At 40.1% G+C, this 16,480-nt stretch overlaps 1 protein-coding gene across 9 annotated transcripts in view; it reads left to right on the top strand.

Moving 5' to 3' along the window:
• The first annotated feature begins 1,111 nt into the window (after positions 1–1,111).
• The window catches only part of TBC1D31 (TBC1 domain family member 31), a 42,607-nt gene continuing 27,238 nt past the window's right edge, over positions 1,112–16,480 (top strand). For 4 of the 9 annotated variants that reach the window (XM_006085264.3, XM_006085255.3, XM_023750966.1 and 1 more), the window contains exons 1-4: positions 1,115–1,377; positions 5,375–5,521; positions 9,373–9,488; positions 12,939–13,117. In XM_006085264.3, the coding sequence (XP_006085326.1) occupies positions 1,301–1,377; positions 5,375–5,521; positions 9,373–9,488; positions 12,939–13,117 (519 nt within the window). In that variant the 5' untranslated portion in view covers positions 1,115–1,300. Of the gene's footprint in view, positions 1,378–5,374; positions 5,522–9,372; positions 9,489–12,938; positions 13,118–16,480 lie in introns of all 9 variants that reach the window. The other 5 variants (XM_023750963.1, XM_023750965.1, XM_006085258.3 and 2 more) reach the window with 5 other exon arrangements.

Raw genomic sequence — 16,480 nt, forward strand, 5'->3', positions numbered from 1 at the left:
CAGGGTGGAGGGGCCGTGGGAAGTTGGCTGGCAGCCTCCTCCCTGCAAAGGGCCAGTTGGTCATAGTGACCAGTCATTCCAGATGCTGGCTTTATATATATATAGATGGTATTTGTTAGTATAATGAAGTTAGTAATCTTAAAATGAGGTGATCATTCTGAATTGTCCAGGTGGGCCATAAATACAATTATAGAAAAGCAAAGGGAGATTTGAGACAGACAGAAGAGGAAAAGAGAAGGTGATGTGAAGATGGAGGCAGAGAATGAAGTGCTGTGGTCACAAGACCGAAAGTCAGCAACCACCAGAAGCTGGAAAAGGCAAGGTCTTGCCAACACCTTGATTTCAGACTCTGGCCTCCAGAACCATGAGAGAATAAATTTCTGTTTTCTTAGCCACCAAAGTTGTGATAATTTATTACTCCTACCTCAGGGAACCAATACATGACCTCATAGAGTACTACAAATGGGAATAATAGTACTGCCAACATTGTAGGTTTGCTATGAAGATTAAATGAATTCAGTGAGTTAATATTCATAAAGCACTTGGCAGGGTGTTTGTTACCTAGTAAGCACTATTGAAGTGCTTAGTGAATTTTTATAAAAAAGAACTGAAGTCAATGGTTGATGATGACATTACTTTTCTGGTTCATGATTGGTGGGCTGGACACCATAATATTGGAGCCTCCTGTTAGGTTACAGAATTGAAAACATAATCATGACGCGGTGAAAAGGTTGAGAAGAGTAGACTCTACAAAGATTCTTTCGAGCCCAAATGTTTAATAAAAAGAACCCTTCAATTCTCTATATTTGAGTCCTTGGTTCTGTTTTAGTTGTCTCTACAACCCCTTAGTCCCTAAATGCAATATAGAACAGAATGTAGGAACCACAGGAGAAAATCACTTTTATTGCCTCCGTTGGAGCCTAAAATTCCGTGAGGCCCCCAGAATGCAGAATTCCCAAGCCTATTCCTCGCACCTATGTCCCACCTGCAGAAAACTACGATTCCCAGAAGGCTTTGGTTCCCGGGGGGACGGACCTTGAAAGGGGCGGAGTCTAAAAGGTCGTTGGCCTATTCCATCGTCCGAAGCGGGAAGGCTTGCCGGGCAGAGTTGGGAAGGAAACCGCCTTCCGATTGGCTGCCCGTACAAGGCCGGCGTCCTGCGCGTGGTTGGCCCTGGCACAGGGAGATCCTGGCCGTCGGGGGCTGGCGCTCAAACTTCCCGGGCCTAGAGCGCGGGGCCTGCCGGGAAAGCACCGGACGGTTGTCACCTGCCGGCTGGCAGCCGCGGGTGGGCTCCGACATGCAGAGCACAGACCTGGGCAACAAGGAGAGCGGCAAGATATGGCACCGCAAGCCATCCCCGGCCGCTCGGGACGGGTAAACGCCGAGGCGGGAGGGCACCGGCTGTGCAGGGGGTGGGGGCCGACGAGGGGCGGGTCCTTGCTTTTGGGGAGGCGTTGGAGGGGCTGTTAGAGAGGATCGCTGCAAGGGGTGCAGGGGGCCGGGGGGAGGTTCGGGTTCTGGCTCTGATCGGCCCGGGATGCCTGGCTTGGGTGACTTCAGGAGGTGCCGATAGCCTGAGTTTCGGACACCCCTTCCCAGTCCGGGGGCCAGGGTGTGACCAGGATTAGCCTGGGGCCGGAGACAGGTGGTCCTCGGTAACACGCGGGAGCATTTGCGCTCCTGGTGATGCCAGGACTCGGCCTGCCTAAATCTCCATAGCATCCTATGGTGTTCCTGGTAGATGCTCAGTAAGACTCGGTTAGCTGCTGCAGCTGGAAAAGAACTCCAGATGCGGGCGAAGAACAGTGCATTTCCACCCCTTGCAAATGCCGCAGTTAGTCCATCCTTCAGTCCCTGCCTGCATTCGGGCAAGCATTCATTCATCAGCTCTTTAGTGAGCACCTACGATGTGCCAAGCTTCCAAGCGCTGAGACTGTAATAGGACAAACAAACGCCCGCTTCTCTGGAGTTTACATTTTAGCTTGTGTAGGGGTGGTGGTTCCACAATGCAGGTCAGCCTTCCAGTAAGGCCAGCGCTTCTGCTTCTGGTCCTCTTTTCTTAATAGACTTCTTCTTCTTCTTGTTCTTCTTCTTGTTGTTGTCCCCCCCCTCCCCCTCCTCCTCCTCCTCCTCCTCACCTCGTCCTCGTCCTTCTCCAGTTTAGGTTCACAGCAAAATTGAGAGGAAGGTACAGATTTCCCACATAATTGAGAGGAGGTACAGATTTCCCATATACCGCCTGCCCCTCACACATGCATAGCCTTCCCAATACCCATATCCCCCACCAGAGTGGTACAGTTGTTGCAATGGATAAGCCTACATTGACACATCATTATCACCCAGAGTCCACAGTTTACATTAAGATTCACTCTGGATGTTGTACATTCTATGGGTTTGGACAAGTGTATAATGACACGTATCCACCATCAGAATACCACACAGAATATTCTCACTGCCCTGAAAATCCTCTGTGCTCTGCCCATTTATCCCTCCCCTCCCAGCTCCGCTTTGCATTCTGTTCTCAAATATCTGTCCTGTTTAAGGCTCAGCCTCTCCTGTGATTGTAATGATAGCCTTTGCCCCAAAGTGATGCCATGTTGGTTCCAGTTGCCACACGGGTTGATCTTCTTGCTTCTAATTCCCTAGGATTTCCTGGACTTTGTTTCATCACTTGAGTTTGTGTTTCAGTGTGCTTCTTGTTCTTGTCATTTTTCTGTTGATCCTTGGGTTTTGCTCCTCTACAAATCAACAGACTTTTAAGTGCCAACTCTGCATACCCTGAGCAGCACAGTGCTAGTCGTTGTACCAGCAGCTTGTTTGGTTTCTGGTTCCTATCAGTCCCCTAACAGTGCTGCTGCCCCTCCAACTCCATTGAATAAAATGTTTTGTCCAGCGTTGGGATTCTGTAGTAGGAATTTTCTTTGTAAATACCACCCCTACTTCTGACGTTTTGTAAATATTCTAAACGTTGCCCTAACCGGTTTGGTTCAGTGGATAGAGCGTCGGCCTGCGGACTGAAAGGTCCCAGGTTCGATTCCGGTCAAGGGCATGTACCTTGGTTGCGGGCACATACCCAGTAGGAGGTGTGCAGGAGGCAGCTGATCGATGTTTCTCTTTCATCGATGTTTCTAACTCTATCTCTCTCCCTTCCTCTCTGTAAAAAATCAATAAAATATATTAAAAAAATATTCTAAACGTTATTGCCAACCCACAATAATTCTCTTTTTTGCCGTTATAAAACATTGAGATATATGTGCAAGATTCCAAAAATGAAAGAAACAAGTTTGTGTGCAAATGTCCTTATTTGCTTCTTCCACTAAAACAGCTTTCTTTTTGTTTGTTAAAATCCTTCATTATGGTGTTGAGAGAGCAGGGAGCACTGACTGTGGGGTCAGATGGACTTCAGTTGAAATAAATATCCATTTCCTAGCTCTGTGACCTTGGGCAAATTAATCCCTACGGTAAGAGAAGATAATCATACCTCCCAGACAGGGTTGTCTTAGGGTGTTATGAAGACTTTAAAATAGTGTCTCCTGCATCCTTGTGTTGAGAACATATTTAATGTTTTTATTTTGTTTAAGGACTTAGGACCTCCATCAGGCAACCTGTGAGCAATTGAGACAGCTTTGCTAAAATAAATATTAGTAGGGGTGATTTATATGAAAAATTAGAAGGGGAGAATGCTGCTATTAATTGTGACTATATTTAGCTGGTAAGGTTGTAATCATTTTTATGTATGTATTAGTGTTTTTCTGTGTTTTCCATATTTTGAACAATGATTGTGTAATTTTATAATCCAAACACATAATAAATGTTATAGAAAAAAGACTGGAGGCAAAAGTCATTTGCTCTGTCTGAGTTTAATTTCCTGGGACATTTTAATGTGATTATTTGTCATTTCGATACGTTTATTTCTCCCCTCTCCCTCTGAGGATATCAGAGAAAAACCAAAGTTGGGCAATAGTTAAGATGGTAAAAACAGATTTTATTCAGGACTATTGCAATAGTGGAAAAGAGACCTCAGTACAGAACTGGTTTGGATTCTGAATACAGCTGGGCAAGTCTGAATTTACAACCAAGGAACAGGGTGGGGGTCAAACAGTGGATGGAAAATTATTAGGAGAAAGCATCTGGGGAAGGGAGTTCTGGCTAAACCGACCTAACAGGATTCTGGCTGAAGACAGGCCAGGGTGGGTAAGACGTCCCCTGGGAGACTGAAGATGAGGAACAAGATCACATATCAAGGATGATGGGATGTTGAGGATAGGGGATTCTGATTAACCTGCCTGAGCAGCGTTCTTGCTAAAATTAGATTTTATAAGGAAGTGCACAGATGGGGCCTGCTAGAAGGTCAGGAGCCTGACTAAAGCTTGGTCAAGCACAGACAGACTCTTTCTCAGGGACTAGATAAAAGTGAGCATTAAAAGAATTTTGCTGTTTCACCCAATGAGTCTGAAAAGCTCTTTTTAGATAAACTGAAGAACATGTTTAATGCACTTAATTCAATTTAGTATTTTTTAATGAAGTGATACTGAGGAAAATAGGTGTCTCTAATATTAAAATTCAAAAATGTCCCCAGAGTCAAATTTTCATGATATGAAAACTATTATTGCAATAAAGAATGGGACTATTCTTGTTCATGACCTGAATATACACGCATATTTTAAGGAGTTATTTTGTGCTGTAAGTTTTAAATAGCTTACTTTTTAGTAGATATATGCTTTCGCTTTCTCTCTCAAAAAAAAGTAACTTTAGACAAATATAGCTGAAAATAAAACTCAAGGACACTTTCACTTTGGAACACTATGTCACAAAAACAAAATCTCATTAGGATATCTTAAACTTGGAATATTGGATTGAAAATTTCCTTCTATATGGTAGCTTGTGATTTATATAAAACTTATTGTTTTTATCATGTCTGTTGCTTACTGTAACAATTTAAGTCCAAAATACATTCTCCTTTATCCTGTTGTTGTCTGTCAGTCACAATTTATAAATCTGTTCCTATGTGCATCTATTTTTTAAATGTGTCTTTACCACTAACCTGGAAGTTCCATGAGGGCAGTACCCATGTCTATCGATTACTCTTAGTTCCTGGCTTATTCAGTGCATGACACATAGTGACTTGTCAGGTGTTTGATGACTAAATGAACAATAGCTACTTTGATGAGTAACTTTCTGAACTGTTTTCAGAAATCATTGTAGGATTGCTTCTAGTAGAGGAGAAACAGCAGCAATAGTAGGAGAGGGGAGAATGGGTAGGCAAACAACTTCAAAATTAGTGAATTATGCCATAAAAGCCATATTTTTCATAATAACAAGTAATGCCTGACATAGAATTTAATGTGTGTGTGTTTGGTATTTTTTGCAGAATTATAGTGAACATCATTCATACCACTTCCGATTACCTTCCCAAAGTTCTGCGATTTTTGAATGTGGCTTTTGATAGCTCCGGTGATTGCTTAATTGCTGGGGATCATCAAGGAAATATCTATGGTTTTGACTTGCCTGGAAACAGGTGAGTGATACTTTTGATATTTGCCTTATTTAATGTTATTAATTCACTGACTTTTGGTACCTGCTATTACTTATTCATCCAGGAAGATTTATTAAGTTCTTAGTGTGTTTCAGGTGCCTTGAAAAACACTCTCTTAATGCTGATGGAAGAAAGTGGGGAAGGATAGAAAGATAATACGGTTATACTAGTATGTTTGAGAGAATTAAATAAAGGTCTGGTTTTAACAGTATCTCTAGTAGTTTGTTTTTCCTTAAATTTAAAGATTTATTATTGCCAATTTGTCAGTAAATGTCTTGTACTTCATTCAGCAATTTAGAAAGAACACAATTTCTTTGTACATTGTTGTCAGAAAGCTAGATCCAGGGATTTTAAAGAATTGATCATCCTCTTCTTCCTCTTCTTTTCTCCCTTTGCAATTAAGTGAGACTCATCAAGGGAGGCATTCATGCAGTGGGGGCAGGTGGGAGGGAGACCTGCACTGCCCAGCCAGAGTCAGAAGGTGTCTGCATGGGGGGGGGGGGGCAATCATGAGAAAGATAGGGGCGTTGATCAAATGAGTACGTACATTGAGGATAATGGGGGCCAGGTTTCTAATTCTTGGAAAGGAAGGAAACTAGAATGAGTCTGTGGTACTGGATTGCAATTTGATATGTCTATGCGAACTCTGGTTTTGAATATATAAAGATATAGAAATAAATAGAGGTGTGTGTATGAGCAAATGAGTGAATAATATATACATATACTTCCTAGCTTTGTCCATTCATAGGACCTGGGAGCAACAACAGCCTCCCCGGCTTACAAAGAACATGCTCAGTTCTTCTTTTCTAAACACGACATCTGCTGAAAGGATTCGGGGATTCTTGCAGAAATGACCACTTTTAGGATGGAGGCGAGCAAAGTACAAGATGATCCTGGAACTTTTTGTAGCTAGAAAAGGAATTTTTCGAAAATAATGGGAATGTTTCACAAGGACATACTAGTAAATGTCAGCTTGAAGGAGTTCCCTCGGGCCATATTGTAGACAATTTGAGTATTAAAATAAATAATGATAGTAATGGATCATAACTCATTGAATAAAATAGAAATCCAGGCATTTGTGCTGCACTCAACAGTTTAATGAGAGCAGATATTTGCATAGTCAGAAAGTACTTCCCACAAAATATTTATTAATTTCAGAGGGAAAGGGGTAATTTTACAGTGAAGAAGCCTGCCAAGCACCACCTGATCAAATGATTACAGTTAAATGAATAGTGGGACAAATCAAAACTTGTGTGCTACCTGATAAGGTACAGTAAAGAGCATACAGTGTCACCTCTGTGCTATTCCGTTCCAAGGCCAAGTAACCGGAATCTAATCTGTTGGATCACCAGGCCAAGGTAATTGAAGGGCATTGTATTACAAGACTGGCCTGTAATCTTCACAGGGGTCAAGGCCATGACAGTTGTGGAAAGACTGAAGAGCTATTCCGGACAGAGGGAGGCTAGACCCATGACAAGTAAGGGCATGAATCTGAACTGGTCCTTTTGTTGTAAAGGACATTACGGGGACAACTGGCTAATTGAATGGGGTCTGAGGATTAGATGGTGGTAACATATAAACGTAATTTTCTGATTTTGATGGTTGTATTGTGATCACACAGGAGAATTTCCTTGTTTGTAGGGAACATGATCTCAGTAACTTATTTGCAAAAAGTTCAAGAAAAGAAGAGGTCGTATGTGATTTATTTATCTGTGGTTTACTAGATAGAAGTCTGTTATTCATGTTTCTCCTCATTACCAAAAATGCAATGGTTACAGTTCTCCCACCCTTTACTCTTGCCTAACCTACCCTGCCAATTCCCGGTCTTAAATCAATACAACTGTCTCTCCTTTGCTCCCACTGCTAAATGAAATAAAAATAATTGTTGCCTGGCTGCATTACAGAATAATGAATATTTCATTTGCTTCTCTTGTTATTTACTTCTCCCATCCTCTTCTGAGTATTTGTTTTTGTTCTTGTTGTTGCTAATCCTCAATGGAGGATATTTTTCCATTGATTTTTAGAGAGAGTGGAAGGTAGGGGGAGAGACAGAGAGAGAGAGAAACATCAATGTGTCTGACACATTGATTGGTTGCCTCCTCCATGGCAGGTCACAGAGTATTGAGGCACGTACCCTTGACCGGTATCGAACCTGGGACCCTTCAGTCCACAGGCCGACACTCTATCCACTGAGCCAAACAGCGTAGAGCAGCCTCTGAGGCTTTCAAACCTTTATCAATTTCCTTGTGTTGGACCCTACTCTTATTTTGACTGTTGCCTTCAAGCTTCCCTTCCTCCTCCCCAACGGCAGCCTCAAATATATCTGAAAGTTCAGCCATCTGTACCTCTTTGCCACTTTATTCATAGAAGTAGGTGATCCTAATTTCTTCCAGGGCTAATCTCTGTCTTCTATAGCCACCCCCGGGTCATGAGGTCCTCTCTTTTATTTTGTCCACGTCCCTGTTCTCTCTGTAAATATTTACAGCAGAGCAGAGGAATAAGTGGCAGAGCTGAAATCTGGCCTGATTCTAAAATCCACTACGCTGGGCTTCCTCACAACCTTCCTAATTGCCTAATCCAGTGGTTTCTACAATTTTTTTTTTATTAAATGCTCTTGTCTTCCCTCCTCCCTGAAATGTTTTTTCTTATGCTTCAGGGTACAACATTTTCCTGATTTTTCTACCTCTTTATTTTTTTCCGTGTTTTGCTGACTCTTCTTCCCTTTATTGTCGTGCTACTTTGGGATCTGGCCTTGGCCTGCTTCCTTCCATATTCCAGGTTCCTCTTTGATAATCTCACCACCCCCAAGCCTCCGGCTTCACTCAGCTGCCATGTGAATACTGGTAACTCAGATCTGCTTCTGCCACCACTGGGTAGCTTCCAGACCGGCTGCCATGCAGCCACTGGCCGTATGGAGCTCTTGAGCCCCTGAAAGGTGGCTAGTCCAAATTAAGATGTGTTGTTAGTGTAAAATATGCACTGGGTTTTTAAGACTTAGGATGAAAAAAAAGAATGTAAAATATCTCATTAATTTTTAATTAATTGTTGAAATATTTCAATATATTGAATTAAGTAAAATATATTAAGATTAATTTGACTGTTTCTTTTTACTTTTTTAATGTGGCACCTAGAAAAATTTAAATTATACATGTGACCTGCATTATATTTCTTTTGGACAAAGCAGCTCTAAATGTTTTGCAAGGGCCTAATCAATCCAGTGGTTTAATTTCCACATGTTTAAAATCCAACTTATTTTTCCTGTCCCCAAACTTGTTCATCTTTTGCCCAAGCTTGAAAAATGTATTTTTTTTTTGTAGATTAAACTCTAGCTTTGTGCCAAGTACTCTGCTAAGCACTTAACGTATTATTTCATTTAGTCATTGTATAGTTAATCATCACGACAACCTTATGAGATATCTTCTCATCTTCATGTACACGTGAGGAATTCCTGCTTTCTCCCTCGTCACCATGTTAGGGGGTCACTGAGCCTCTCTCCACTTGACTTCTGACACCTCTTTTGCTTGTTCTTTCACTTTATACTCATAACTCTGGTTGAGATTCTCTGTAGTGGCTTTCTCAGTGAGCACTTCTTCCTTGTCCCTCGGTCCACGTGCCATTGCTGCCAGAATCATCTTTCGAAAAGACATGCCTGATCATGATTCTGCTGGCTTCCCACTCTGTAAGTAAAAGCCAGACTCCTTTCCATGGCATTTAGCTCTCTTCTTAATCTATTTTTGGCCTGGGTTTCATTTTCTGTCTCTAAGGACTCCTCCAACATAAAATTGATGGTTATTGGAAGAATTGCTGATACTAATGCAGTCATCTCTTAATAGGTTTAATCTTGTTCAGCGAACAGCACAAGCTTGCACAGCTCTGGCCTTTAATCTTCATAGGAAGTCTGAATTCCTTGTGGCGTTAGCTGATTATTCTATTAAATGTTTCGATACAGGTAAGAAGTCCTCCTATTTGTCTTTTGAAGCAGGGTAAAATATAGACTGGAATCCTGCAAGGGGTCTGTGGGAGTAGTCCCCAAAAGCCATCCCTCACTAGCCACAAGTTCAGGGGCTCCAGGGCCATCCTCTCGTCAGATCAGCTGGCTGTATACTCAGGGTTTCCCACAAGTACCCTCTGGCTTGATAATTCACTAGGATGATTCACAGAACTCAGGAAAGCACTATGCTTAGGATTATAGTTTTAATGTAGCAAAAGGATAGAAATTAGACCCAGCCAATGAAAGAAACATAGGGTGGAATCTGAGAAGGTTCCATTGTCCTCCGGGACACATTACAGCTCTCAGCTTCTATGTGCGGCCATCCCCACTGAGTATTGCCAAACCAAGAAATTCACCCACTTTGATGTCCAGAGTTTATATTGAGGCTTCATTGTGTAGGCATGATTGATTGGGTTATTGCCCTCCGGGATGAACTCGGTTTTCATCCTTTCATCCTCTCTATGGAGGTCAGGCTGATATGTGGCCCAAAGCCCCAACCTTCTAATCACTCACGTGGTTGGTCTTTCTGGTATGGCCGACCTCCACTTTGAGGTTCTCTCCTTAGCATAAACTGTCAGCTGCTGTCTGAATAACAAAGACATTCCTATGGCTGGGGAAGTCCCAGGGGCTTAGAGGGTGCCTCCCCAGAGCCTGGATAAAGACCATACCTCCCTTTGAAGGCCAAATTCCAGATACACAGGACAGAAGAATACTTTTTAAATATAACCTATGTATTTTATACAACATTTTTTATAGAGTGTAGAGTTCTATAAACTGAACCTCTTATTCTTACTAAGAAAAAAAGATCTCTCAACTGTATTTTTTCTTGTTATTAAAGTAATTGATGTGTTATGTTTAAAACAATATATAAACTATAATAATAATAATAGTAATAATAGTGCTAGCTGACACTCAGTGTTTACTCTTTGTTCTATGACTTGATACATGTTAATTAATTTTAATCATCATAATAACCCACGAAGATGGATACTTCTTATCCCCATTTTGCAAATGAGGAAATGAGGCACAGAAGTAACTTGGCCCAGGCGCCACAGTTTCTAAGTGGGAGAGCCAGGATTCCCAATCTGGTAGTCTAGCTGCAGGGTCCCTGTTCTTCATCACTGCTACATGTGCCAGAGCAGCGGTTCTCAACCTGTGGGTCTCGACCCCTTTGGCGGTCGAACGACCCTTTCACAGGGGTCGCCTAAGACCATCCTGCATATCAGATATTTACATTACGATTCATAACAGTAGCAACATCACGGTTATGAAGTAGCAATGAAAATAATTTTATGGTTGGGTCACAACATGAGGAACTGTATTTAAAGGGCCAGAAGGTTGAGAACCACTGTGCTAGAGAAAAAGCAGCGGTCTTCAGTGATGCCCAGAGACATAGGGATTTTGTAATGTGACCTATCTTTCCAAGTCTGTTTTCATGCATATACCTTTTCTACATTCTAACAAACATGATCATCTATCTATATTGTTTTGTGCAATCATTTTCTTACTTCAAAAATTCATACGTATATTTGACATCATTACCAAATATTCTATCTACTCTGTTGATATTTGCACAACCAGAATTATTTAACCTATTACCTATTGATGGACTTTAAACTGTTCCCAATTTTTGGTATTACCAACACTGCTGGCACAGAAATTCTGAAAAACTAAGTCTTTATGCTTCTGTGCGATTGCTTTCCTTATATTCCACTCTGTTCTTCTGTCTTAGTTCCATCTTTTTGTAGTTTCTTCTGTCTTATTGATACCCTCCCTCCCCCATGAGGCCCCTTGGTTAAATATTGTCTTCACCTCTCCAACTACCTCCCTCTGTCTTCACTACCAAGTCCTGCATCTTTGAAGTGTCCATCAATGGATTCTGATTCTTGCTCCCCCAACTCCATGCTACTGAGGCTTCTATCTCCAAGGTCATGAGTAACTTCTTAATGTTTAAATCCTCTTTAAACTCTCATTCTCCTTCTCAGTGGCATTTAACACTTTGGATGACTTTAAGAGTCTTAGTTTTCATACTGTCTCTTGGTTTTTCTCCTGCCTTTCTGACAGCTTCTATAGTAGTCTCTCTCCTGGCTTCTTATACTAGTAGCGGCTCCTAGACTTTGGATTTTTGACTCAATTAAAAACAAAAAGTAGAAGAACCCACATAGGTTGTCAACTTTTAGTTTTGCTAATTGACATTAGAAAAATCATAACTTCATAAAACAAAGTGTTTTTTTTAACAAAAAGAAACTTAGAAGGATATAATACTAGATTAAAAAGTAGTACTTTAAATTTAGCTTTCTGAAAAAGCCATTATTCTTATTTTTCTCATTTCACTGAAGATGAGTGAAAAATTGACCATTCATGCCAGACTTTTTAGACTGGAGCTCAGAAACCACTACTCTCTCCCTAAGGATTTATCTGTTCCGCTGTCTTTAGTTTTGACATACTTTGTGCCTTAATGTTTCCCAGATTTACATTTTTTTAAAAATCATTATTGTTGAAAGTATTACAAATGTCCCCTTTTTTGTCCCCATTGTCCCCCCCCCCCCCCCAGACTTACATCTTGCTTTCTATTTTCCTCATATCCATCTTTCTGGAGGGAAAAAAGGCTGATTAAAAGATGCTTACCATAGAAAACTTGGAGACACAAAATGTAAAGAGTAAATAAAGATCACTTATGATTTTACTACCCTCTGATAATTATCATGAACAGTTTTTGGCTGTTTTCTCTGCTTGTATGTCACACACGCATGCACATGTACACACACATGTGCCTCAGAATCAATTTTGCAAATCAAATTCATTATCTCTTCTCCCCACACTGCTAAATCTGTTCCTCCTTATGTAGTTCTCACTAGGGAGGTAGTTAGTTAGAAGTATCACCATCTGTTTACATAACTAAACCAGGACCCCTGGAGTCTTAACTCCTCTTTCATCCATTTGACATCCATTTGATCACAAAGTCCTTCGATTTTTCTCCTTCATAGCTCTTGAACTTGTCCTTTCTGTATCACCACATTCTTAGTGTAGACTCTCCTTATCTCCTTCCTGGGTGGTTACAGCAGCAAATAAATTAGTCGTTTTGTCTAATCTCTTCCCCTTTCCAATAGAGCCACTAGGTGCCTCAAAATGCTCTTCCTAAAACAGCTCAGGTATAGTACTCTCTATCATGAGAATATTCCTCACAAGAGAAAGCCCGAGCTCCCAGCACTTTTGGCCTCATCCTCATGCCTCCATGATACATATACATGTTACTAACATGTCCTATAGTGAGTTTTATTAACGAGACACAGGTTTCCATGTTTGTAGAGATTAATGGAGGTGCCTCAATACCTAGTCATCAGTTGGATTAGTTTTTGGATGATATATAGTGTTTTACCTGTATAACCATTTTACTTTTTACCACAGTCACCAAGGAGCTGGTTAGCTGGATGAGAGGACATGAATCATCGGTGTTTTCGATCTCTGTGCATGCATCAGGGAAGTACGCCATCACTACTTCTTCTGATACGGCACAGCTCTGGGACTTGGATACCTTTCAGAGAAAAAGAAAGCTGAATATTCTCCAGTCTGTGGGTATACAAAAGGTCAGTGAGGGGGAACATCTTGGTCTATTGTGTTTCTCAGGCTAGTTTCTTGGCCAACAGTATTTATAGATGATTTAAGAATAATGATGCATTTGTCCCACATACCAGTGTTTTCATAACTCAACAACAAGCAAAGCAAAGTGGCCTATAGAATTGAAGATGTTGCCTATGGCTATAGCTTATTACTTACTGAGCTTTTTTTCTTATTTAAAAAAATTATTATTATAGTATATAACTTCAACTTTAGCAAGCTGATAGTTTTTATTTTGCTGATTGGTTTTGCTTTAGGTTTTAACCCCCCAACATTCTGTTATGAAACATTTCAAACATACAGCAGATTTGTAAGAATTTCACAGTGAGCACATGTACACCCCCATCTAGATTCTAACATTGACATGTTCCTATACTAGACTTCCCTTTATTTTTTAAAATAATATATTTTTATTGATTTCAGAGAGGAAGGGAGAGGGAGAGACTGAAACATCAATGATGAGAGAATTATGGATCGGCTGCCTCCTGCACACCCCATACTGGGGATCAACCCCAGAACCCGGGCATGTGCCCTGATCAGGAATCAAACTGTGACCTCCTGGTTCATAGGTCAATGCTCAACCACTGAACCACACCAGCAGGGCTAGACCTCCCGTTATGTTACTAAACTATATTATGGTTCTAACCATTTTTATGCCCATAAATACTTAATCATTCAGTATGTTTTGATGTCATATATATATATATAGTGAAATACACAAATCTTAAGTATTCATTTGTTAAGTGTTGACACATGCACACACCTTTGTAATCTGTGCAGACCTATCATTACCATCTTCCCAGAAAGGTCCATGCTATCCCTTCCCAGATAAGCACTGCCCGGAAGTTCTCCAGCATGGATTAGTTCTGTCTGTTCTAAAATGTCACATAAATAGTCATTAATGATATGTGTAAAGCTTTTTTCACTCTGCATAATGTTTTTGAGATTTATCTATGTTGTTGTATGTATTAGTAGTTTGTTCCTCTTTATTGCTGATCAATATTCTATTGTATACATATATCACTTTAAAAAAATCCACTTCTTTTGCTTTTAAGTTTAATTTTTTAAATTTGATTAGCTTAATACTATTTTCAGGTTTGTCTTGGTCTCCCGTGTGATTAATTATTTTGCTTCAAGTTGTGTTATATATGCATTATTGCTTTTAAGTTCTCTGGTATTAACATGAGCAGGTAGCAGTGCATGTCAACCAAAAATTTATTTTATAGTCTCCATGGAAATTCCAAAGTTCTTTAATTTGCCTTTGATAATTAAAGAAAGATAAAAGTTGTAGTCAGCTTATTCATTGGGGATTTAGGCCAAATGTCTCAGTAGGTTGTTTCTAAATTCTAAAGAAGGGAGCTTTGGGAGTTGGACCCACAATGGAAACAGTTATGAAATAATGACACAAAAACTCTCTGTTCTTTTTACCATGAAATTAAAATTAGTATATACTGGATATTTGCCAATTTTAACCTTGCTCAGACATTTAGACATTTTAGTTTAAAAAATAGGCCGCAAATGTTAGTGATATGAGAATAAAATTAAGTGTAGGAAATGTATGTATAGTATGCAGTATTCATGTAAATATATTGTTCCAAAATAAAGCAGCATCGTCTATTGGTTACCAGCCAACTTTTTCTTTTCTCAGAAGACCAGCTAGTAAATATTTTTGGTTCTCTAGGCCACGAGCAAAATTGAGGATATTATGTGTGTACTCATATAAGCATCTATAATGAAGTAATTTAAAAATGTATAGACCATTCTTAGCTGCTGGGCTATACAAAAACCTGAGGTGGGCAGATGTTGCCATTCCTGGTTTATTCTGCTGAAAATAGGAAATAATTGTAAAGCAAGACTTTTATTCTTATCAAACTATATTTTTATTCCAGTTTCTGATTCTACATTTTAAGTAGAACTTTTGTGATTTTTTTATGGCACATGATGACAGATGGTGCTGTGGGTCTCATTTTATGAGGGCTCTTTTAATCTAAAACAGACTTCCACCATTTTTATTTTATATAACATCAATTTTTTTCTGAGTGAGAGACCAGGCTAATTGTCTTAGAAAATGCCCCATATTCTGGCTTCATCTTACTGTTTTATCATTGATCATTTAACTCAATCTCTCACCTCTGTTTCTTATAAAGGCATGAGTAGATTCATGTCAAACCTTTTTGACAAGCTATTTCTCTTATGTGTATAAGATGAAAATAGTAATAATACCTTACAATCGGCTTCAGGATTGAATGTGATCATCTGTGTAAGGCACTCAGTACAATGCTTGTTGTATAGTAAGTGCTTAGTAAAAGTTAGCTGCAGCTGCTGCTGTTTCTATTATTACTGTTATTATTATCTATTATTATTGTTATCTGTTATTTAGTTCCATTATGGGATTATGCAATTAAATACCTTAAAAAGCTATAAAGTGATTATATAGAAACATCTATTATGATAGAGAATCATTGATCAGCTGCCTCCTGCACACCCCACACTGGGGATCGAGCCCACAACCTAGGCATGTGCCCTGACCAGGAATCAAACTGTGACCTCCTGGTTCCTAGGTTGACGCTCAGCCACTGAGCTACATCGCCCGGGATATTTTTTTTAAAACACATTAAATAGATGCATGATTCCTTATTCGTAATTCAAAAGGCCAAAAGTTGTTCAATAATTCACTTGGCGGCAAAATCTGATCTGACTTGAATTTGTCTGGCAGCAGAGCCTGGACTGAATTGACATGAGGCTGAAAGATTAATGTTTTGAGTGTGGGGTACTGCTCCAGTTCACCTAGGGGTTCCACATAAATTTATAGAATATGCATCATATTGCTTTTCTCACGTCAGAAGTAATTCTGAATTCTGGAACACACCTGGCCCCCAGGGTTTCAGATAGAGAGCTATGGACCTTGGATTTCAAATGTTCTTAAAGAACCTACCACTCCAACAGCTTTCCACTGGTTTTTGTACTAGCAATAGCAGTAATTAATACTAATAGTAATAGATACCTGTTATTGAGTTCTTACTATGTACCTAGCACTTTGTTCTTTTTTAAAAATACATTTTATTGATTTTTTTTACAGAGAGGAAGGGAGAGGGATAGAGAGTTAGAAACATCGATGAGAGAGAAACACCGATAGCTGCCTCCTGCACACTCCCTACTGTGTATGTGCCCGCAACCAAGGTACATGCCCTTGGCCGGAATCGAACCTGGGACCCTTCCGTCTGCAGGCCGACACTCTATCCACTGAGCCAAACCGGTCAGGGCCACTTTGTTCTTTTTAAGCTTAAATAATCCTAAAAAGTAGATGCCATTATCCTCATTGTACAAATAGG

This window comes from Myotis lucifugus, unplaced genomic scaffold, assembly GCF_000147115.1.
Source record: "Myotis lucifugus unplaced genomic scaffold, Myoluc2.0 scaffold_17, whole genome shotgun sequence".
NCBI lineage: Eukaryota > Metazoa > Chordata > Mammalia > Chiroptera > Vespertilionidae > Myotis > Myotis lucifugus.